Here is a 25,255-nt window from a genome sequence, read left to right as displayed (position 1 = left end):
AATGGTACCTCACTTGCGTGGGTAGGCATAGTGGCTGCAACAGGAAACAGTTCAAATTGTATGGTGGTGAATTTACAATACCCAATTGCAAAACAACCTTGATTTTTGGGGGGGGCACCTGAGTCTTTGCCCCGGGGCTCGGTGGTATTCTTTGGAAACTACCAAACCCAAACAGTTCTGAAAAGTAGACACCCGGGGGAGTCCAGGGAGGTATGGCATGCGTAGGTCCCCCAATGTTTTCTTACCCAGAACTCCTTGCAAACCTTAAAATTAGGTAAAAATATCACTTTTCCAAACTTTTTTGCGTGGGATCTCCGTGCCGGCAAAAATGTCCTACCACCCAGCGTTCCCCTTGTTCTCCCGAGTAAAAGGATACCTCACTTGTGTGGGTGCCCCAAAGCAGAACAGTCCGAAAATAAATTTTGAAAAAGTAGTATTTGAGCTTTACAAATTAAGCCCCCTGCCTTAGACAGAGGCCTTTGGCCCACCCACACAAGTGAGGTATCCTTTTACTCGGGAGAACAAGGGCAACGCTGGGTGGTAGGACATTTTTGCCGGCACGGAGATCCCACGCAAAAAAGTTTGGAAAAGTGATATTTTTACCTAATTTTAAGGTTTGCAAAGAGTTCTGGGTAGTAAAACATTGGGGGACCTACGCATGCCATACCTCCCTGGACTCCCCCGGGTGTCTACTTTTCAGAACTGTTTGGGTTTGGTAGTTTCCAAAGAATACCACCGAGCCCCGGGCCAAAGACTCAGGTGCCCCCCCCCAAAAATCAAGGTTGTTTTGCATTTGGGTATTGCAATTTCTCCACCGTACGATTTGGACCGTTTCCTGTTGCAGCCACTATGCCTACCCACGCAAGAGAGGTACCATTTTTATCGGGAGACCTGGGGGAACGCTGGGTGGGAGGAAATTGGTGTGAGCCCAGTGACGCCACGCTTTCCCACGCATAAAAAGTGTGAAAAAAATGATTTTTCCAGCAAAAATTGAGGTTTGCAAGGGATTCTGGGTAAAGGAACGTTGGAGGATCCACGCAAGCCATACCTCCTTGGAAGTCCCCGGGTGTCTACTTTTCAGAAATGTATGGGTTTGGTAGGTTTCCCTAGATGGCCGTCTAGCACGGGGCCAAAAACCCAGGTAACCCCTCTTGCAAAAACTGGCGGTATTGACATTCAATACAACCAGCTTTTGCAAGAGGGGTTACCTGGGTTTTTGGCCCCGTACTAGACGGCCATCTAGGGAAACCTACCAAACCCATACATTTCTGAAAAGTAGACACCCGGGGGCTTCCAAGGAGGTATGGCTTGCGTGGATCCTCCAACGTTCCTTTACCCAGAATCCCTTGCAAACCTCAATTTGAGCTAAAGAAAATCATTTTTTTCACACTTTTTTGCATGGGAAAGCGTGGCGTCACTGGGCTCACACAAATTTCCTCCCACCCAGCGTTCCCCCAGGTCTCCCGATAAAAATGGTACCTCACTTGCTTGGGTAGGCATAGTGGCTGCAACAGGAAACGGTTCAAATTGTACGGGGGTGAATTTACAATACCCAAATGCAAAACAACCTTGATTTTTGGGGGGGGGCACCTGAGTCTTTGGCCCGGGGCTCGGTGGTATTCTTTGGAAACTACAAAACCCAAACAATTCTGAAAAGTAGACACCCTGGGGAGTCCAGGGAGGTATGGCATGCGTAGGTCCCCCAATGTTTTCCTACCCAGAACTCCTTGCAAACCTTAAAATTAGGTAAATATATCTTTTTTCCAAACCTTTTTGCGTGGGATCTCCGTGCCGGCAAAAATGTCCTACCACCCAGCGTTCCCCTTGTTCTCCCGAGTAAAAGGATACCTCACTTGTGTGGGTGCCCCAAAGCAGAACAGTCCCAAAATGAATTTTGAAAAAGTAGTATTTGAGCTTTACAAATTAAGCCCCCTGCCTTAGACACAGGCCTTTGGCCCACCCACACAAGTGAGGTATCCTTTTACTCGGGAGAACAAGGGGAACGCTGGGTGGTAGGACATTTTTGCCGGCACGGAGATCCCACGCAAAAAAGTTTGGAAAAGTGATATTTTTACCTAATTTTAAGGTTTGCAAGGAGTTCTGGGTAGGAAAACATTGGGGGACCTACGCATGCCATACCTCCCTGGACTCCCCCGGGTGTCTACTTTTCAGAACTGTTTGGGTTTGGTAGTTTCCAAAGAATACCACCGAGCCCCGGGCCAAAGACTCAGGTGCCCCCCCCAAAAAAATCAAGGTTGTTTTGCATTTGGGTATTGCAATTTCTCCACCGTACGATTTGGACCGTTTCCTGTTGCAGCCACTATGCCTACCCACACAAGTGAGGTACCATTTTTATCGGGAGACCTGGGGGAAAGCTGGGTGGGAGGAAATTGGTGTGAGCCCAGTGACGCCACGCTTTCCCACGCATAAAAAGTGTGAAAAAACTGATTTTTCCAGCAAAAATTGAGGTTTGCAAGGGATTCTGGGTAAAGGAACGTTGGAGGATCCACGCAAGCCATACCTCCTTGGAAGCCCCCGGGTATCTACTTTTCAGAAATGTATGGGTTTGGTAGGTTTCCCTAGATGGCCGTCCAGCACGAGGCCAAAAACCCAGGTAAACCCTCTTGCAAAAACTGGCGGTATTGACATTCAATACAACCAGCTTTTGCAAGAGGGGTTACCTGGGTTTTTGGCCCCGTGCTAGACGGCCATCTAGGGAAACCTACCAAACCCATACATTTCTGAAAAGTAGACACCCGGGGGCTTCCAAGGAGGTATGGCTTGCGTGGATCCTCCAACGTTCCTTTACCCAGAACCCCTTGCAAACCTCAATTTGAGCTAAAAAAAATCATTTTTTTCACACTTTTTTGCATGGGAAAGCGTGGCGTCACTGGGCTCACACAAATTTCCTCCCACCCAGCGTTCCCCCAGGTCTCCCGATAAAAATGGTACCTCACTTGCGTGGGTAGGCATAGTGGCTGCAACAGGAAACGGTTCAAATTGTACGGTGGTGAATTTACAATACCCAAATGCAAAACAACCTTGATTTTTTGGGGGGGGGCACCTGAGTCTTTGGCCCGGGGCTCGGTGGTATTCTTTGGAAACTACAAAACCCAAACAATTCTGAAAAGTCGACACCCGGGGGAGTCCAGGGAGGTATGGCATGCGTAGGTCCCCCAATGTTTTCCTACCCAGAACTCCTTGCAAACCTTAAAATTAGGTAAAAATATCACTTTTCCAAACTTTTTTGCGTGGGATCTCCGTGCCGGCAAAAATGTCCTACCACCCAGCGTTCCCCTTGTTCTCCCGAGTAAAAGGATACCTCACTTGTGTGGGTGCCCCAAAGCAGAACAGTCCGAAAATGAATTTTGAAAAAGTAGTATTTGAGCTTTACAAATTAAGCCCCCTGCCTTAGACACTGGCCTTTGGCCCACCCACACAAGTGAGGTATCCTTTTACTCGGGAGAACAAGGGGAACGCTGGGTGGTAGGACATTTTTGCCGGCACGGAGATCCCACGCAAAAAAGTTTGGAAAAGTGATATTTTTACCTAATTTTAAGGTTTGCAAGGAGTTCTGGGTAGGAAAACATTGGGGGACCTACGCATGCCATACCTCCCTGGACTCCCCCGGGTGTCTAGTTTTCAGAACTGTTTGGGTTTGGTAGTTTCCAAAGAATACCACCGAGCCCCGGGCCAAAGACTCAGGTGCCCCCCCCAAAAAATCAAGGTTGTTTTGCATTTGGGTATTGCAATTTCTCCACCGTACGATTTGGACCGTTTCCTGTTGCAGCCACTATGCCTACCCACGCAAGTGAGGTACCATTTTTATCAGGAGACCTGGGGGAACGCTGGGTGGGAGGAAATTGGTGTGAGCCCAGTGACGCCATGCTTTCCCACGCATAAAAAGTGTGAAAAAACTGATTTTTCCAGCAAAAATTGAGGTTTGCAAGGGATTCTGGGTAAAGGAACGTTGGAGGATCCACGCAAGCCATACCTCCTTGGAAGCCCCCGGGTGTCTACTTTTCAGAAATGTATGGGTTTGGTAGGTTTCCCTAGATGGCCGTCTAGCACGGGGCCAAAAACCCAGGTAACCCCTCTTGCAAAAACTGGCGGTATTGACATTCAATACAACCAGCTTTTGCAAGAGGGGTTACCTGGGTTTTTGGCCCCGTGCTAGACGGCCATCTAGGGAAACCTACCAAACCCATACATTTCTGAAAAGTAGACACCCGGGGGCTTCCAAGGAGGAATGGCTTGCGTGGATCCTCCAACGTTCCTTTACCCAGAATCCCTTGCAAACCTCAATTTGAGCTAAAAAAAATCAGTTTTTTCACACTTTTTTGCATGGGAAAGCGTGGCATCACTGGGTTCACACAAATTTCCTTCCACCCAGAGTTCCCCCAGGTCTCCCGATAAAAATGGTACCTCACTTGCGTGGGTAGGCATAGTGGCTGCAACAGGAAACGGTCCAAATCGTACAGTGGAGAATTAAGTTTTCAATTTGAGAGCGTGTGATTCAAGGAAATTGTGACAGACAATTTCAAGTTTGCAGGAGATTCTGTATAAAAATCAACAATAGAATTCACCAGAAAGACATGACCATATACTTCCATGGTTTAACAATCATAACTAAATTTAGTAAGTTATTTATGGCTATAATGTACACCGTAACAGAGTTACTCAAAAGTCAAACATTCAAGGCACGGCTAACTATTCCTCAAAGACACCCACATACAGGTTGGATTTGGCACGAGAGCGAGTGATGGTTCAGTACATAAAATTTTATTAACAAGATATTTCAAAAAATGAAATGCTCTGTCAATAAATAAATGCATAAAAACCGAACCAGTGACTCGCAACTCGTGAGCTGTAAAGCCACGACAAGGCACCAACCGTTTTACAGGCCATTCACGCGCCTTTCATACCTGATACAAACCAGACCATTGACACCATCCGGAAAGAACAGCAACACATTACAACAATCACAATAAGGGACAAGGTACACCCTACTTCAGAAAGAGATAAAAGACAAACATTACTGCACAGCCATCAAATCCGCAAGCACACACACATTCTGGTTGGATTTGGCACGAGGGTGAGTGATGATTCTGTACATACAATTGTATTCGCAAGTAATTTCAAAAAAATGAAATACACTGCGTATAATTGAAAGTATGATAAACTGAACCACTGACTCACAGCTCGTGAGCTGTAAAGCCACGTCAAGGCACCAACCTCTTTACAGGCCATTCATACACCTTTCGTACGTGTGACACATACAAAACATTCACACCGCCAGCCGCGGACCCATCACATTTCAACACTCACACCAGCAGACAGCCCCATCCAAGGGCCCATCACTTTCACACGCCCACATTTCTGACATTTCAACAACACAAAATGATGGACTGCGTGGTGTCACTCACCTAGCAGTGTGTGTAGTGACCAAAGTAACTACTCACACACCGCCAGCCGAGCGCCAGTCCACCGACACCACCACCCAAGCACCAGACCATGCACACCACTAGCCAAACACCACTCAGCGCACACCGACAGGCAAGTACCACTCCACACACACCACCAGCCAAGCACCAGTCCACAGACACCGCCAGACAAGCACCAGTCCACAGACACCGGCAGCCAAGCGCCAAACCATGCACACCGTCAGACAATGGACACTACAAGCAAACCAACATCATACTTTAGTTTTTTTTTTTAAATAAAAGAAAAACAAAAACAAATTGCAAATTGATACAAATCTACTAACTCAACAACTACACTAAAAAGACTACACAAATGCAAACTTTGAAACTGAACAATAAGACCAACCAGTTCACTTTACCACTCATTGATACTCCCAAAAATTCTTTTGCGTGTGGGACAATCTATAACAAGCAGGTACACACAGCCCGGGGTTTGAAGGGCAGTCAGGGCAGTACATACGAACCTCCTTCCGCAAACCTCTTCGCCAACAGACTCTACATCTCCGACTGGGAAAGTCTTTTGAGGTTGTAGGAGGAATTTGACCAGGAAAATGGCGATCTTTCAATCTGGCAATATCCTCCACCACTCCAACTCTAGGAACACTTGCCTGTTCAACTAAAACAAGGCTGCCTATTACAGACTCCTGAAACTTTTCAAAAGTAATCTTTGACTGGGGACAAGATTTCTGGAACACAACAAAAGCATTAAAGGTTGCCAAGTGGAAAAGATGGATAGCCAACTTCTTGTACCAAACGTAAGCCTTACGAAGAGCAGCATACGGTTCCAACCTCTGATCTACTCTGTCAACACCACCCATGTACTTATTGTAGTGCATTATGCACACAGGTTTGCGCACTTCTGCAACCTGACCCCAAACAGTCACCCGTTCAGTGCTTTCATCATGTATTGTAGTCAACATGTAGACATCTCTCCTGTCTGAAAACTTCACAGCTAGAAGCTCCTCACAACGCAATGCACTACACTGTCCCCGAGCAAGCTTCTGACACACAAGTTCTTTTGGGAAACCTTTACGGTTTGAGCGGATTGTGCCACAAGCAACAGTGTCCACTTTGCCCAATTCCCTGAACAACCGCACACCTGTGTAGAAGTTATCGACATACAAATGATGGCCTTTGTTAAAAAATCCATGACCAAGTTCCCACACAATTTTCTCAGTCACTCCAAAAGTCGACGGACAACCAGGGGGGTTAATCCTGGATTCCTTACCAGTGTAAAGCCTGAAATTAGAGACATATCCAGTCTCACTGTCACACAGCATATACAGTTTGATTCCATAGCGTGCCCTCTTACTAGGAATGTATTGCCGAAATACCAAGCGGCCTTTGAACAACAGCAAAGACTCGTCCACTGCAATTTCTTTCCCAGGATAAAAGATCTCAGAAAATCGATCAACGAAATGATCAATGACAGGCCGAATCTTGAAAAGACGGTCACAATCAGGGTGATCTCGTGGCAAAGCAAGACTATTGTCAACAAAATGCATCATCCGAAGCAGAAGCAAATACCGATCACGACTCATGACTGCCGGAAACATAGCTGTTGCCATCAAGGGACTAGTAGACCAATATGAAGCCATTGATGGTTTCCTAAGCAAGCCCATCAAAAAAGTTAAACCCAAAAACTTTTTTATCTCCTCCAAATTTGTGGGAGTCCACCGGGTAGCTCTAGCGTGGGGCTTAAGGCTGGCACTGTTCACCCTCAAAAAATTTACAGCATACAAATTAGTCTGCTCTACAATCTCTGCCACAAACACATCATCCATAAACAACTTGAAAAAATCAATAGGCAAAAAGTTTTCTGTGTTCACCCTACACCCTGGAACACCAGTAAATTCAGGCAATGCCGGCTGCACCATGCCTGGTGCAACCCAGAGGTCAGAACTTTCATCGTCAAGTCTTGCAGCCGCAGGCCGCCGCCCAACTAACCCTTGTCTCACAACACCAACTGGAAGTCTAGCAGCCCCAGGCTGCAGCCCAGATGTCTCTTGCCGCACAATTGGCACATCACTGTCCTCCGCAACCACAGGCACAAGCATGTCCTCCAAAACCGTAAACACAGCAATGTCCTCCCCAACCACAGGCACATCATCCACACCAAAAGTAGCTTCATCAGCACTCAAAGTGTCTTCATCATCAGATGAAGCCATGCGTAGAGAAAACTCACTACCTGAATCTTCACCTCCCACCTCTGGCTCAGAATCAGAGTCAGACTCTGGACCATGGTCAGAGGAAGAATCAAAAAGAATTCCAACAACTTGCTGAGCAGTAATCCGGCGGCTAGCCATTATCCTTACAAATAAAGGAGTCTGCACAAACAACTCAACAACCCCAATACTGCGCAAAGTAAGATAAAAATGTAAGACTTTTTCACCAAAAAATAGATTTAGAAAAAATATTCAATTCACTTACAAGACACAACTACACTCACCAGCACCTACTCTGCAAAGACACAGCAAATAGGCAACGATATCCCACTAGAAAGAAGAAAAAAAAAACTTACATCTACAGAAGGACACATCAAAAACAAATGCAAAACATGTTTTACAATCACAACAAACAGCAACAACACATACTCGTATTACTACATACTTTGCAAAATAAACAATTACATTACAATTGAACAAAAAAAAGGTCTCTTACCAAACACATGCAACTACAGAAACAGCAGCACAACAGAACCACCAGTAACAGAACCGCACACTGCAACAATCTAAAGAGAAAAAAAAAAAACACATTAGAAGAAACAAAAACAACACACATTACAACATGCTATGTCACATGGGAATGTCACAAATGGGGTGTCTGTCCCCAAGGAGGGAAGATTATAAATCATTATAAACGTGGGCCCCCTGGAAGCAACCGTACGGAGGGCAGAGAGGCCAAATAAAGACACGGCAGAACATACTGAAAACAAATGGGCCCAAGGAAGCAACCCTTGGCCAAGGGGTCGCTCCCTATAAAAAACAAAAACCTGGAGTACAGTGGGCTTTTCTATCCCCCCCCCCCCCTGGGACCAGAAACTGTAAAAAAAACAGCCACTCCGTCCCCAGGGGGGGGGGGGGGCAGAATAGTCTACAATATTTATAATGACCCCTGGAAGCGACCCTTGCCCAAGGGGCCGCTTCCTTTATAAATATACTAAAATCCCTGGTGTCTAGTGGGCTTTTCTACCCCCCCTGGGTCCAGATGTGGCCCAAAAAATGGGTGATCTGCCCCCAGGGGGGGCAGACAAGTCTAAAAAAAATTATGGGCCACTAGGAAGCGACCCTTCCCCAAGGGGTCGCTTCCTTTACAATTATAAATAAATCCCTGGTGTCTAGTGGGCTTTTCTGCCCCCCCCCTGGGTCCAGATCACGCGCTAACATGGGCGATCTGCCCCCAGGGGGGGCAGAAAAGTCTGCATTGAAAAATGATGGCCCTAGGAAGCGACCCTTCCCCAAGGGGTCGCTTCCTTTACAATTATAAATAAATCCCTGGTGTCTAGTGGGCTTTTCTGCCCCCCCCTGGGTCGAGATCGCTCGCTAAAACAAGCGATGTCGACCCAGGGGGGGCAGAAAAGTCTGATTTATAAAAAATGTGCCCCTGGAAGCGACCCTTGCCCAAAGGGGTCGCTTCCTTTATAAATATACTAAAATCCCTGGTGTCTAGTGGGCTTTTCTGCCCCCCCCCCCTGGGTCAAGATCGCTCGCTAAAGCGACCGATGTCGACCCAGGGGGGGGGCAGAAAAGTCTGCATTGAAAAATGATGGCCCTAGGAAGCGACCCTTCCCCAAGGGGTTGCTTCCTTCACAATTATAAATAAATCCCTGGTGTCTAGTGGGCTTTTCTGCCCCCCCGGGTCGAGATCGCTCGCTAAAACGAGCGATGTCGACCCAGGGGGGGCAGAAAAGTCTGAATTATAAACAATGTGCCCCTGGAAGCGATCCTTGCCCAAGGGGTCGCTTCCTTTTCAAAGAAAAACAATCCCTGGTGTCTAGTGGGCTTTTCTGCCCCCCCCCTGGGTCGAGATCGCTCGCTAAAGCGACCGATATCGACCCAGGGGGGGCAGAAAAGTCTGAAATCATAAAATGTGCCCCTGGAAGCGACCCTTGCCCAAGGGGTCGCTTCCTTTTCAATCAAAAACATCCCTGGTGTCTAGTGGGGGCATTACTGGTGCAGGATTGCGACGCTGTGCGCGATCCTGAACCAGTAATGCCCTGCATTGGGACATCAGGGGAGAGGAAACAGTGTTTCCTCCCCCCCGATGCCTCAAGGCACCGAGAAATGGCCCCCCCCGCCCCACCGGAGACCAAAAAACATACCTTACAGCTGGACGCGCTGGAAAGAAATGGCTTCCAGCGCGTCCAGCACTTCCTGATGACGTCGGCGTGCGCGACAGCGCGCTGACGTCACCAGGAAGTGCGGGTGGGGCCGGGGGGAGCAGCGCGAAGTCTTCCGCTGCCACCCCCCCTAAAACAACCACGATCGGACCTCCAGGGGGGGAGCGACAGCGCTCCCCCCGAGGGCTGTACTGATGACGGAGCGGTTCCGTCATCAGCACAGCCAAACCGATGCTGATGACGGAACCGCTCCGTCATCAGCATCGAAGGGGTTAAAAAAATATTTTGTTGCAAAATATTGTGGTTGTACTTTTTTTTTAAATCGGTAAGGGTTTAGTCTTAATGCACAAATCAGAGAAGTGGCTTTTGATCATTACAGCCAAAAATGTGCCTCAGTAGCAGAATTCTTGCTACGATATTCACCCCATTTAATAATTTTACAAGTTTCATAGGAAGCACAGTAGTTCATCCAGTAGTGGAGATTAAAGTATATATATCCTTGATACGCCTGTCATGCCATTTTACACTGGCTCACATTAAATGAGAAAGTGATTAGACTAAGACACAAACTTTTTTTAAAGTATTTCATACATTTGAATAATTAATCTGGCGACCAGCACCAACCATCAACAGACCTCACACATTGAATTCATGCATATAAGGAAAGGTGCCAGACTTGGACCCAAAGTCATCTATGTATGGGTTCTGTGGGCACAGGGAGCCAGATTTACTAAGCCCATGCATTGCACTTGCAAGGCGATGCAAGGCAATGCAAGGGCTTAAGTAACATTTACTAAGCCATGTTAAACCCGCTTGTGCACTGCATGGCTTAGTACGTCCAGAGTATCACAAGGAATCAAAAATCGATGCCTTGTGCAAATCTGCTTTGGGAAGGCATTCCCTAGGTGGAGCATGGTCGTTCCCATGTATCCACCATGGATTTCTAACTCAATCCCAGATTTACTAAGGGTAGAAAACCTGGGATTGCATCAAAATGGTATGCCTTCCCAATGGAGGTGTAACAAGGAAAAATATCTTAATTTCTCCTAGTTATTTCCTCTATCTATGCGCACCACATTTTGCAGCATGCAAAGAAAGTAGAGAATGCCTCTAAGGATTGTTTTTGTTCAGGAACGTGTCCCAACCAAACAAATTAATATATCCTCGTCCAAGCTTTGTTTCATTCCACGTTTGTTGTGAATTTGTCTATCAGTTTCTATTGTAGGGTAGAGAATAAATTCCGGTAAGAGTTTGACAAGGGAGTGCAACTTTTATAACTGTGTTGCAGGATTTATAGATCTTGTAGAACTTTGTGGTGAGCTATGCCTGCCATTTTTGAGGCATAGGGCCTGCGACTTAAAACTGCAAGGGATAATTAAATAAGCAATGATTACATCTTTAAAAATTATCCTCAGGGTCCTCGGTTCTGGATGTTAATAGGACACTGAGAATCCCCAAAACCCTGTGGGACCCAAGAATCAAGTGTTTGCAAACTCCATTTTTGATCTGTGGATCCCACTTGAGATTAATCTTAAAACACATTAGGTTCTAAGTGTGGGGTGACTGGGCCTAGCCAAAGTGCAAGCACTCTACCCTAAGCCAATTATGCACAGGTTGTGAAGACATCGGCTAAGCATAGAGCATGGACAAAGGTGTGGTTTGAAATGTGCAATGGGATGCATTTAAATAAAAATAAATGAAACGTTTTTGTTTCATTTTTTAAGGGCAGTTAGTGGTCCCTGGGACCACTTCCTGCCCCTACAAAATATTTTCCCCTGCATTTGCAAAGGGGTAGGGGTCCTCTGGGGACCCCTTCCCTTTTGCAGTTGCATTACCACCCTCTTGAAGAGGGCGGTAAATTGTGAGAGTTTTGCGACCGCAATTGCGGTTGAAAAACATTCATGCATGGCTTGTGAGTCGCTAATAGAAAAGGAACGCCCCTTCCTAATAGCGAGTCACAAAACAATTTTGCGAATTGCAAATTATTTGTAGTGTTAGTACATGGCCCAGAGGAAAATTTTCATCTATTGTCTATTGTAGTTGACTCACTAATGTACCTTATCACTGTTCTCAGTGGCTCTATTACTTATTTTTCTCTTCCTCTCCATGTGCAGGTGACTCAATGACTTACCTTACATTGAGCATGGCCCTGGCTTTACCTGATGACGTCAGGGTGCTCAGCTGTTATGAAGCTGCAGTAGAGGCAGAGATTGGAGAGCCATTTTGGAATAAGGTAAAGTTTTTTCCCCCTGACTTTTAATGTTACTCTTGTATGCATCTCTCTTGACCTTAATGATTCTTGAATGAAACTTACCTACTAATCTCTCAGTATGAGAGGACGCCAGGGCACTTTCCTAAGCATCATGTGACACCACAAGCACCCTCCTCAGTAATATGGTACAACAAGAGGGCACTCCTCAACATTATGGGATACCAAGAGCGCCCTCTTCAATATCATTGGGCACCCAGACTACATTCCTAGGTTTCATGGGATGACAAAAGCACTCTTATCAATAGTGCTGAACACCCTTCTCAATATCATAGGATGCCGGGAATAACATGCTCAGTATCATGATATACCCATGATGCCTCCCCACCTGAGTGTCATAGGCAGCCCAGAGCGTCCTTCGCGATATCATTGAATGCCCAGAACACCCTTTCTAATATCACTAAATGCCCAGAATACTCTTTTTCATATAAGGGCTACTCAAAGCAGTGCCAAAAGGATCTTGAGAATGCTCTCCTCAGTTTTGATGCGATTCAAAAAGTACCCTCCTCATTGTAAGGAATGTCTTTTCATTTTCAGTAACCACTGCATGTTCCTTAGTATAGTGGGATCCCTATTGTTTACTTCTCTCTATCATACACTGCCCAGCATGCCCTCTCTTTATTGGGGGGATGGCAAATTTTGTGTCATGATTTACTCTTGCAAGAGAAGCGTTTAAGCCAAAGAGCCCTCACCACTCTGGGTTGGAAACCTCGGACACGTAGGAGAAACACACACGACAAAAACATACAATCTTGGAAAAATTCTTAGATCAACAAAGCAGTATTGAGGGTAGAGTATATATATATATATATATATATATACTTTTGCAGTTCAAAGTGCCCAGAAGCATGAGAGGTCACACAACAGCGCTCCTGCCCTCAGGCTTGAAATTAGCAACTTGCATGGCATTCCCGATTTTTTATTTGAAAAAAGCTGACGCGTTTCAAGGCTTGATGCCTCTTCTTCTAGGGCTGTTCAAGGACATGACACCAATTGCTCACATGACATCATTTCCTGCTTTATTAGTACATGGATTGCCCGCCAAGGGCGTAGTCTCAGGCAGTAACATCATTGCATCCTGGGATAAGTAGTCCCTCATGCGAGTATTGCGTTTCTTTCCTGTAGTAGGATTGGTGCACATTCTTCAATTAAAGCTGTGAATTGTCCTTAGTAGGATACAGGATTGCTTACAAGTTTAGTTTGCAAGGGGCGCTGTGCTGAATTAATGTAGATTCGTGCTACTTACAGCCCCAAACAGGTAGAAGGTGGTGCTCCTCTCCACGGCAGGGCTGCCGTGAGATAATTTTGCAGTTCAAAGTGCCCAGAAGCATGAGAGGTCACACGACAGCGCTCCTGCCCTCAGGCTTGAAATTAGCAACTTACATGGCATTCCCGATTTTTTATTTGAAAAAAGCCGACGCGTTTCAAGGCTTGCTGCCTCTTCTTCTAGGGCTGTTCAAGGACGTGACACCAATTGCTCACATGACATCATTTCCTGCTTTATTAGTACATGGATTGCCCGCCAAGGGCGTAGTCTCGGGCAGTAACATCATTGCATCCAGGGATAAGTAGTCCCTCATGTGAGTATTGCGTTTCTTTACTTTAGTAGGATTGGTGCACATTCTTCAATTAAAGCTGTGAATTGTCCTTAGTAGGATACAGGATTGCTTACAAGTTTTATATATATATATATATATTTATATATATATATTATTTATATATATATATATATATATATATATATATATATATATATATATATATATATATATATATATATATATATATATATATATATATATGACAATGCAGGAGTCCAATTCAAGGTGAGGCGACACGAGTTATGTAAAATCCACTTTATTGATCGAATGCTGGCCAGCAGGCACCTTGTCAGAAAGCACGACATCAAACTGCTTCTCGAGCCAGACGCGTTTCAGGAAAAATCCTTTCATCAGTGGCTTTAGAATGATTGACAGCGCTGCTGCTCACCCTCATTTTTAACACCTGCCGCATTCAAGGTTCATACAATTTTAACTCTTTCCTTTCGTGAAGGAATTGCCTTCTTACACCAGAGACACAAAAGATTTTTTGCGATACCTAGAAGGAAGTCCATGGGAATGTGACTTCCTGATGGTGACCTTGGATATAGCCAGTCTATATAGAAGTATCTCACATGAACAAGGCATTGATGCGATTTGCCAGATTTTGCAACAAAGAGCATCAGAATACAGAGAACACAGTGAGATGTTGATTGACTTTTTACGTTTCTGCCTGTTTAGTAATATTTTTATTTTCCAGGATCAGATCTACCGACAAAAACGGGGGACGGCCATGGGAGCCTGCTTCGCCCCCAGCTACGCGAACTTGTTTGTCGGCTGGTGGGAGAAGCAGGCAGCATGGTCAGATTCCTGCGACCATTGGGTCGACAAAACCATAATTTGGAGGCAATATATCGATGACCTCTTTTTTGTCTGGCGAGGCAGTAGAGAGTCAGTTGAAGAATATATCAGACACCTCAACAGCAATAATCTAAATCTAAAATGTTCTGGTGAAATCAGCGATACCGAGGTTAACTACTTAGATGTCAGAGTCTTCATAGCTGATGGCAGGTTACAGACATCACTGTTTAGGAAGCCCACAGTGGGCAACTATGTGCTCTATGCACGTAGCAGCCATCCCACTAGCCTCAAAAACAGCATTCCTTATGGAGAACTTTTGCGTATCAAACGTAATAGCTCCAGATCTGAATATTATATGGAGGCAGGTGCAGCCTGCCTTAACAGATTCCGGGAGCGTGAGTACAAAGAAAGGGTCTTGAGTGAAGCTTGGAAGAAAGCACAGGTCAAGAATAGAACAGATTTTATCAAGGATATTCCCAAAGAGAAAAGTGTAGGCACCAATAACCTTAGACTCATTACGAACTTCTCTAATGCGGCCAAGAGTCTTAAGAAAATCATGTACTCTAATTGGAACATATTAAAATCTGATCCAATTATTGGTCGAGATATCCCTGCACATCCATCTGTGACATTCCGCAGGACCAGATCGCTAAGGGACCACTTGGTACAGAGCCACTTACCCCCCATTACTAGAGGCATACAGGGTATAAGTGGTTTCTAAATTACAAAAAAAGAGAGGGGGGGTCCTAGGGAATATTTAACGACCAGTCATTGCTACTGCCCCTATACATATATAACTACCAACTACAATGTAGCAAAGGGTCGGAAAGAAAACGCTCTTGTATGTGTCTGTCGAAGAGTGATCTCAACTGTAAATGGTAAACAGCGAAATCAATCCTAGGGTACTGTAAGGACCGGGTTCTCAGACTAGATGGGATCAGCTCCTGAGAGCCCCTCCAACCCAGCCGGAACGTAACCACCTCCCTCCTCAGGACCATCTATCCAGGCACCTGGGTACCTACCTGAGGATGGGGAACCCGCAATATTCAAGCTCATATCATTGGAAACACCACTAAATCTATAGGGATTACTAGGAATACTCACTGATTACTAAGGACGTCCATGCCCTACACAACACTCATACCTCATAGTCTCGCGACCACATGGGTCCAGACTAATCTACCCTGGGGCAGTTCTGATTATCTGCCATTACACACTGATCACCATCAGTGCTCACTCGACACGCAATCCGGCGTGCCTACACACGGGCCTGCAGTCCCAGTGCTCTCTCTCTCTTATCCGGTCCACAATCCGGCGGACCTACACACCGTGTCCCCCCGGTGCTCTCATTCACTTACAACATGATCCACAATCCGGCGGATCTACACACTGACTACCCTCAGTGCTCACTCAAGCCGCAATCTTGCGGGTATACACACTGACCACAATCAGTGCTCTCACTAACGCCACTTACCAATGACGACCACTTTCCTATGAATACCTTCAGCTCTCTATCTCTATGTTGGGAAGTCTCTCTCACTATTCACTAAGGGTTCGCTACTACAATAATGGGAGTTAGAACGGCTTTCCAAATTGAAATATGTACCTTCTGCTCTTGACATCAAATGTTCCCTCTCTCCCTCATTGTTCAGTCACCTCTTACCTGACCGGGATTCACATCCGTTCATGCAAACAATGTCTGACTAGAAAACCAGGTTACCCTGATTGAACAAGAATACAAGGCAGATGTCGGTTCACTAAACACTGGGGTATCCTTATTACAACAACAATACACAAATCTGCGGGGTCTCTACAACTAACAGGAACTTTAACACACCGCTGAAAGAAAAGGATTAGACATACAGTATGAGGACAAGGTTATCTGCGGGGTCTCTTGATTAACAGGAACTTTAACACACCGCTGAAAGAAAAGGATTAGACATACAGTATGAGGACAAGGTTAATATTTATAAAGTAAGGAACGAGGTCACCTTGGGAGTATGAAGTCTTGCTCTAGCTGTCATCTGGGCTCCTCTCTCGTCTGTGCCTTAGCTCGTCTTAGATTCTCTCCTGCACTCTTGGACACACATCTGCGCTGATCACTTTGCACTGGATTTCTCTCCCCCACGGACTCTCTCCACCTTCCAACTTCAATCTAATGGTTCCTGCCGCTCTGATAACCATTCGTTCCACTAGCTTTTTTCACTCTGTTTAAATGTCTATGTGCCAATGTCCAATTAACTCCAGCTGCTCCCACTGGTTAATCCACGATATAACTTCAGTCTCTTCTAAAAGGCATTACTTCAGACTCCAGCTATTCACAACTCCTCCTGATAAGTAACTGCTTCTGACTGCTTACTTCAGTTCCAGCTCACTGACTGTCTGTCTGTCTTCTCTTTGTTCCAAGCATCTTCTGTCTCTTCTCCCCCTGCAACTCCACTTCTCCAACTCTACCAACACTCTCCGCTCCTCCAATTCAACTCAACTAACTGACTCCGCCTCTGCACTTCACTATTATGGAATGCTGTTTCCTCATGGAAAGTTCCAGCCATCAGCCTCCTCCCACCAGGTCCATGCACCAGGCTCCTTGCTCCAGACGCTCCCACAGTGATCAACTGCTTGTTTCGTCTAGAGACCTGAGCCCAGGGACACTTTTTTTTTTTTTTTACATTTTTGAAAACCTTTATTGCACAGTATCATGAAACAAGTACGGGCCTACAACCATCCGGCCGGCCTCGACAACTTTTGGAGCACATCAGCAAACAATACAGCAACGCAGTAGTACGTCAAAACAAAATACAGTCAACCTGAGTTACACTGGAGATATTCGTACTACTGGGAAGCAGGAGAAGTTAAGGTTTATTTTAAGAGTTTTTCGTGAAGAATATTAAAATAGTGGAGACTAGAAAGGATCAAAGACCACACATTCCGTCCAAAACTGAAGTGGGCGACGCCCATCAAATAAATCCAGCGAGCATTGAGACACAATCAAAATGGCGGCACAAGGACATTATAAAAGGATTGACAATCGCATAGTACATTGTGTGCCGGTCGCTACCCACCCCCCTACAACTCACGCCATTGACCCAAAGAAGAAAGGAGTAAGGAAAAGAATGTAGGAATAAAGAAAAAATTAAGGCCCATAGAAACCAAAACGGACAAAATAAAATCCCCCCCCCTACCCCCCACCCTACACGCATGCAGAGGCTACGGCCTACCCCCCCCTAGCAGTGTGCCTGTCGCCCAAAAAAGAGTACCCGAAATAAAGAAGAAAAGGAAAGAAAGAAAAAGGTAGACATGTAAAACCGGAGGAGGGCCAAACGTGTGCGTCCGAAGCAACCATCATGTATATTATCAGCCGCCCCACCCCCGACCCCGAATCGAATCATAGCCAACGTCCAGCTCCCCCGTCTATCCATCACAGTCTTAGCAATGCAAACAACAGTAAGTAAAAAGGGGAAAAGCAGCTTCAACCTTGTCCCTTGCGATCCAGTGTGCCAGTGAGGTACAATAGTAAAGTAGCCTTATGGAATAGGAGAAGCAGCCGGAATGACCACAGCGAGACAAGGCACCGTCCACCAATATCCACCCAACGCAGAGCCATGTGATCTACAAATGTACAAAACGGGGCAGCACACAGCAGCAGTCCTCCAGAGTTAAACAACCAAAGCATAAGCAGCATGCCCAGAATAAGAGTGCAAGACTCGCCAACAGATCCCGAAGGAGGTGCCAGACATGGCGTCCAGGGGCGATCCCCCAGCCTCTGTACAAGTTCAGGAAGCACACTCCTCTCCACAGCTGTAACAGTCAGTATCGCGGCGGTGTTCAGCTCTCTCACCTTCAGCGCCTCCATGCATCTCTGGAGAGGCAGGTCACAATAGTCGAACCCAGGGTGTGGCGAAGTGCTCCACACGCGAACGCCAACTCGGCCAGTCGAGGAGAACGGGGACAGAATGGCATCTAGTCGGCCCCCAGGTCCTGGGCATTGTCGCACAAGGCAGCTCGCAAACTGTCCAGGGCGCTCAGAACATCGCCGATCTTCAAGGGCGCCTCAGGAGAGGATGATGCTGCAGCTCCCTGCACATGGGGCTCGCAGACGTGTTGCAATCCCCGAGCCCGGCCGCCGGTATCCATTCCTAGCAGCCGGTCATCACATCGGTGCCCCGACGGGCACAGCCAGGGCGTGGGGACTAGGGCAGCACACTCCATTCTGACGCCGCATATGATGGCAGAGCAGCGTCGGCCGTTATAAGCGCCCTCAGCAACAGACCGGATCGTCAATTGCAAGCGCTGAACACTCCGTCCAAAATGGCCCCCTTCACTTCGCTTGAGGATGAGAAGTCTCTCAGAGTAATCCGGGGAAAAGGATACAAATGTTGCACTGGCAGCGGCGAAGCCGTGGAAGCGTGGAGATCAGAGGATTAAATGTCTCGCTACTGCGGAAAACTCAGCGTAGCTGCCGCTTCCCGCCGGCCAACTCCGCTCTGAAATCAATGGCCGTTGTTGTCATAGTCAGGCGGGCCACATCTGAGAACAAAGAACCGGTCCCCGTCGTTGAGCACCAGTAAGGAAACAAGGGCGCCCTGTCACTTCTGTCGCAGGGAGACCGACGGGGAGCACATCGTTGGAACCGGCATCACTTCCCAAGTCCGATACCTCGACGCAAATGCAGGATAGCTTGCAGGATGAAGAGCGGTACGGTAGGAAAACGGACGGGTCGGCGGAGCCGAGGGTTTAGGCGGCCATCATGGTTGCAGGCTAGGCTCCTCCCCCAGGGACACTTCTTGATTAGATTCAGCTCTGGCCGGTTCTCTCCGGTTCGCTTAGGGCGAACAACAGCTCAAAACCAAAATATTACCTTTCCCCTTGAAGCATCTCATCTCTGCAGGGATAGAGAGCAAAATGGAGTCTCTTTAGTTCTGGGCCTTGTAGGCCTGAGAAGGATGAAATAACCCTTAGCTCTGTCAGAGTACCTACATAAACCACACCAATGTGTAATATAAAGTCAGGACCACAGGATCCAACCTCTACTATAGGCAAAATAATGAAAGGCAAAGCCAATAGGCAATAGATGGATTAGAGTAAGGGATCTATCATCATATAAAGCAGCTATCCTCTTCTAGGTCTGGAAGAAAGGGCTTAAAAGGGAAGAATACAGCCTATATGTGTGAGCAAGCTTAAAGTCTTTATCACTCCGAAATAGAGCCAAAAAGCCTGTCAAGACATTCCACCCTAAGACTTTATCTTGCGAACATCTATAAACAACAACATCCAAGTAAACAAACATCAACATAATCTATCAACAAAACCAAAAACCAAAAGGCTCTCTAAAATAAATGACAACTTAAGGAATTTCCACCTGAACTTGATGTAGGGAATACAAATCTAACAACCAACTGAAAACAAATCAAAGCACCCTTGACCTGAATGCTGAAACATATCTAAGATTGATCTGATAACAACAGAAACCAACCAAAGCACCCTCAAACTAAATGTGCCTCAACTTCTAGTGATAACTAATAAAATCTATTGATGTAGGGACATGTTTGTAGAATGAAAACAGCAAGGGGCCTAAATGAGGCCTACCTACTTCGGACAACTTAAGAACTAAATGTACCTCAACTTCTAATGATAAAACAACAAAGGGCCTAAATGAGGCCTACCTACTTTGGTTAACCTAAGAACTAAATGTGCTTCAACTTCTAATGGTAACTCATGAAATCTATTGGTGAAGGGCCATGTGTGTGGAATAAAAATAACAATGGGCCTAAATGAGGCCTACCTACTTTGGTCAACTTAAGAAAAAATTTGGTGAAATCTGAGAAATAAACATGACAAACGGTTCTCAAGGTCTGGGCAAACCTTACTAATAGATGTAGGACATAACTTTACTAAAAGACACAGCTCCCAGGACAACTTAAAGTCTAGGGTAACCACCCTTGGAACTAATCCCACTGTTCTAATGAAGAGTTGATGAATCAAAGTGAAAGTGGAATAACAGGAAAATAAGGATAACCCCATTCCTACAAAATAGCTGGTGTAGCACTATGCATATCAAGCATGAAATCAGAAAATTATCTAAATGTGGTGCATATATAAAAGCACAAAACAGTTAGCACCTAGTTCCTCACTGTATCACACTGTGGAACACATGTGTGCACCATCATTTCTTACTATCTCTTTCATTGGCAAGACTGTTTTGCAGAAAACAGGAAAACTATGAAATAGGTGAAAGATAAACAAGTGTAAAGTCAATCTGTAATAGCATAGCATACTAAAGGCAAAATATAGTACTGCATAAACATCAAAACCATGAGAAATGTTCAATTGGGGCCTGTTTGTGAATGTCCATCTGAAATAAAAAAAATATGGGGAAAAATGACTTCTTCTGTTGGAAACATAATTATAACCAAATAAAAATGAGTTCTTTTAGCATAATTTTGGGGTTCAAGGCAGTCAATTGTGGATTCATCAGTGTAGGTCACCACCCTTAATCTTCATCTGTATCCGGTGCCAAGGAAGCACTTCCTCCGATCGTGTCATTAGTCTCCAGCTTCCGTCGTTCATCCGCCACCAATCCGGTCTGGTCTGGTTCCATCTTCCAAAAATAACAAACTAACATAAAAAAAAAGTAAAATAAGAAAGGGAGTGGGAGGGGGGTGGGCCGACGCACACACCAAACACCACAACCCAACAACCTGAAACGAAAAAACAAGTATCATTAATCTAGCAAAAATAAATTTTCCATTTAAAAAACACCCCAAGTGCTTTTTATTGTCGAAAGAAACCTCCTAATTAATAAAAAAACATTATTCTGAATTCAAGGAATGATTTAAATCATATTCTTTTAAATTTGTTTGGGCAAAATCCAATTTTGTCATACACAGCCAGAAGGGCTGGGGCCTAGCAACTCCCGAATCCTCTGAGAGACAGCCCCTCCCTTCAGAAAGATGTTCGCGCTCAGAGTTTTGAATCCGCTCCAAAAAATAAGCAGGAGCCGAGCTACAGTGCGATGTAATTTTGAATCACTGCCAAGTGCTGATCTCATTGCAGGAGCAAGGCTACTGCCAACCATTCTGTCCAAGCATCTCTAATCTCTAGTCAGGGAAGCTCACTTAGGCCTACTGTATTTATCTAACTCCAAGGGCCAAGCGTCTGCCAATTATTCTACATGTGCAAGGATCCCTTATCTGAAGGCAATGAAGCTGTCTGCGCCGACAGCAAGGAAGAGCGACTTGAGCCCCCCTTACATAAACATTTCTCCGCGGAAAGAAATTGGAATATAGCCAAGAATAACAAGCTGGCTCTCGCTGCTCTCAGAAGTTACACACTGGGCCTCCTCCCTCACAAAGCTCCGAGCTGAGAACTGGTGCCTGGCTCATATCAGCCAAGGTCATTTCAAATTCTTTGTAACTCAAAACACATCTGTTCCCAGGCCAGAGAGCTAACCATTATTCTCTAACTAACCGAAGCAAAATTAAAACGTGATGAAAAGCATCCTAAAACCAATAATTAATAAGGACATATTTTTTGCAACTAAGTCACAGGCTAGCATTTTGAAATAAATCTATTATAAAAACAGCTATTTGCTGAAAGGGAAAAATAATTAGATTCAAACACATTTCATTTTCCATTTTGAAAACAACATGAGAAGTAAAACAAGGGGTAACATGTAATTTTGCATTGCAGTTATACACTACATATTAAAAAGGGCCAGATTCAACATCATTTATTTTTCAAATAGCCATTTTTTCAAACTGAGTGGGTTAACTTTCACACGCTATTCTAAGGGGCAGCTTGCATTGGAAAAAATAATAATCATGTATAATTTCTAGAACACACATTTTATTTTTAAAAGCACACGGTTGCATTTCACTAATTAAAAGCACATTCTATTATGGGTCTGTTTTTATATTTTCGTTCTTCACAACCGCTAATGCACTAATTCTAAAACACTGGTTCGTGTGCCATCCACAGCTGAAAACCCTTATCTCAATCCGACTGGTTGATTTATAACTTTACGACCTCTAAGACAGACACATTAAATCATGTGTTCCAAGGCAAACCCACACAAATACGTGGACGCATTTAAAAAAGAATGTTAAATGAACACACCTTTTCTCTCTACGCAAGATGTTACCAGTCCGTCAGCAAGCTGACAAAGCACATAGGCAGAACCCAGCAACCAATGAAAGTCAAATCAAACCATCATTCATCTAAACACTCACTGACTTTTAGTGTCAGCTCACATAACCATGCATGTTAAACAGCATGTTAAAATAAATACTGCCGTCACAATTCAAGATATTAACCCTTTGGCAGCTCAAACACAATCATTCCCCTATGTCTGCAGTACATGGGAAATTCAAGAACTTATCACTCCACGTTTTCAAATAACACACGCGCACATCTACAAAACATTTTCCCCAAGCATTTGAAAGAGATCCAGCTCTCTCCTGCCTAAGGCAACAATAACATGCACTGTACAAGCCATATCCACATGGCGCTATTCACAAGCCATATTTACAAGAAAGTCAACAAGTTCAAAAAATGACATGCTCCTCACAAGGGATATATTCAAGGCGCAATTCACAAGGAACACAGCAAGTCAAAATGAGAACATGCACCTCACAAGCCATAATTACATGGCGCTATTTACAAGGCATATTTACAAGGAGCTATTTACAAGGAACTCCACAAGTCATATTACAAAGAACACATTTCACATTGCACAGCGTAAGCAAACACAGCAAGCAATTTAATGGGCAATTTAAAAGCATTTTTCACACACATTTGTACAATTGGACCATCACAAAGATGTAATTGGCTCCCTCATGTAATGTCACCCTTCAAGCCTGACAGTTCAAACACCAAGATGAAAAGCATTTCATCCACCCTGCATAAGTCAAATGCCATGATGTACTGCAATCTCCTTACACTGCAACTGTTCAAGCCCATAGGCCAATTTTCGTGCCAAGTGCAAACCATCAAGATAAAAACCAATACAGCGCACACAGGCTTCGTAAACTGCAAGACTACGCCAGATGTTACTGGCGATTAGGGCACTCCCCCACAACTTATGGGAAACTCAACCGTCCAAGCCCATAGGTCACACAGGCTTCGTAAACTGCAAGACTACGCCAGATGTAACTGGCGATTAGGGCACTCCCCCACAACTTATGGGAAACTCAACTGTTCAAGCCAATAGGTCACACAGGCTTCGTAAACTGCAAGACTACGCCAGATGTAACTGGCGATTAGGGCACTCCCCCACAACTTATGGGAAACTATCCAAACACATGGCCAGGGCACACAGGCTTCGTAAGCAGCCGACTAGGCCAGATGTAACTGGCGATTAGGGGACTCCCCCACAACTTATGGGAAATTATCCAAACACATGGCCAGGGCACACAGGCTTCGTAAGCAGCCGACTACGCCAGATGTAACGACCGTGTTCTGAGACTAGATGGGATCAGCTCCTGAGAGCCCCTCCAACCTAACCACCTCCCTCCTCAGGACCATCTATCCAGGCACCTGGGTACCTACCTGAGGATGGGGAACTCGCAATATACAAGCTCATATCATTAGAAACACCACTAAATCTATAGGGATTACTAGGAATACTCACTGATTACTAAGGACGTCCATGCCCTACACCAAACTCATAGTCTCGCGACCACATGGGTCCAGACTAATCTACCCTGGGGCAGTTCTGATTATCTACCATTACACACTGATCACCATCAGTGCTCACTCGACACGCAATTCGGCGTGCCTACACACGGGCCTGCAGTCCCAGTGCTCTCTCTCTCTTATCCGGTCCACAATCCGGCGGACCTACACACCGTGTCCCCCCGGTGCTCTCATTCACTTACAACATGATCCACAATCCGGCGGATCTACACACTGACTACCCTCAGTGCTCACTCAAGCCGCAATCTTGCGGGTATACACACTGACCACAATCAGTGCTCTCACTAACGCCACTTACCAATGACGACCACTTTCCTATGAATACCTTCAGCTCTCTATCTCTATGTTGGGAAGTCTCTCTCACTATTCACTAAGGGTTCGCTACTACAATAATAGGAGTTAGAACGGCTTTCCAAATTGAAATATGTACCTTCTGCTCTTGACATCAAATGTTCCCTCTCTCCCTCATTGTTCAGTCACCTCTTACCTGACCGGGATTCACATCCGTTCATGCAAACAATGTCTGACTAGAAGACCAGGTTACCCTGATTGAACAAGAATACAAGGCACAGGTCGGTTCACTAAGAACTGGGGTATTTTTATTACAACAACAATACACAAATCTGCGGGGCCTCTACAACTAACAGGAACTTTAACACACCGCTGAAAGAAAAGGATTAGACATACAGTAGGAGGACAAGGTTATCTGCGGGGTCTCTTGATTAACAGGAACTTTAACACACCTCTGAAAGAAAAGGATTAGACATACAGTATGAGGACAAGGTTAATATTTATAAAGTAAGGAACGAGGTCACCTTGGTAGTATGAAGTCTTGCTCTAGCTGTCATCTGGGCTCCTCTCTCGTATGTGCCTTAGCTCGTCTTAGATTCTCTCCTGCACTCTTGGACACACATCTGCGCTGATCACTTTGCACTGGACTTCTCTCCCCCACGGACTCTCTCCACCTTCCAACTTCAATCTAATGGTTCCTGCCGCTCTGATAACCATTCGTTCCACTAGCTTTTTTCACTCTGTTTAAATGTCTCTGTGCCAATGTCCAATTAACTCCAGC

General features: G+C 45.3%; 1 protein-coding gene across 1 annotated transcript in view; it reads left to right on the top strand.

The window, feature by feature from the left end:
* The window catches only part of COMTD1 (catechol-O-methyltransferase domain containing 1), a 212,844-nt gene that overhangs the window by 108,217 nt on the left and 79,372 nt on the right, over nucleotides 1-25,255 (top strand). Inside the window, exon 4 of the mRNA XM_086922087.1 lies at nucleotides 11,937-12,055. Within this exon, the coding sequence (XP_086778213.1) occupies nucleotides 11,937-12,055 (119 nt within the window). The remainder of the gene's footprint in view (nucleotides 1-11,936; nucleotides 12,056-25,255) is intronic.

Source organism: Lissotriton vulgaris, chromosome 5, assembly GCF_964263255.1.
Source record: "Lissotriton vulgaris chromosome 5, aLisVul1.2, whole genome shotgun sequence".
NCBI lineage: Eukaryota > Metazoa > Chordata > Amphibia > Caudata > Salamandridae > Lissotriton > Lissotriton vulgaris.
Note: the sequence above shows the minus strand (reverse complement) of the source record. Positions and strands in the feature narration are given on the sequence as shown.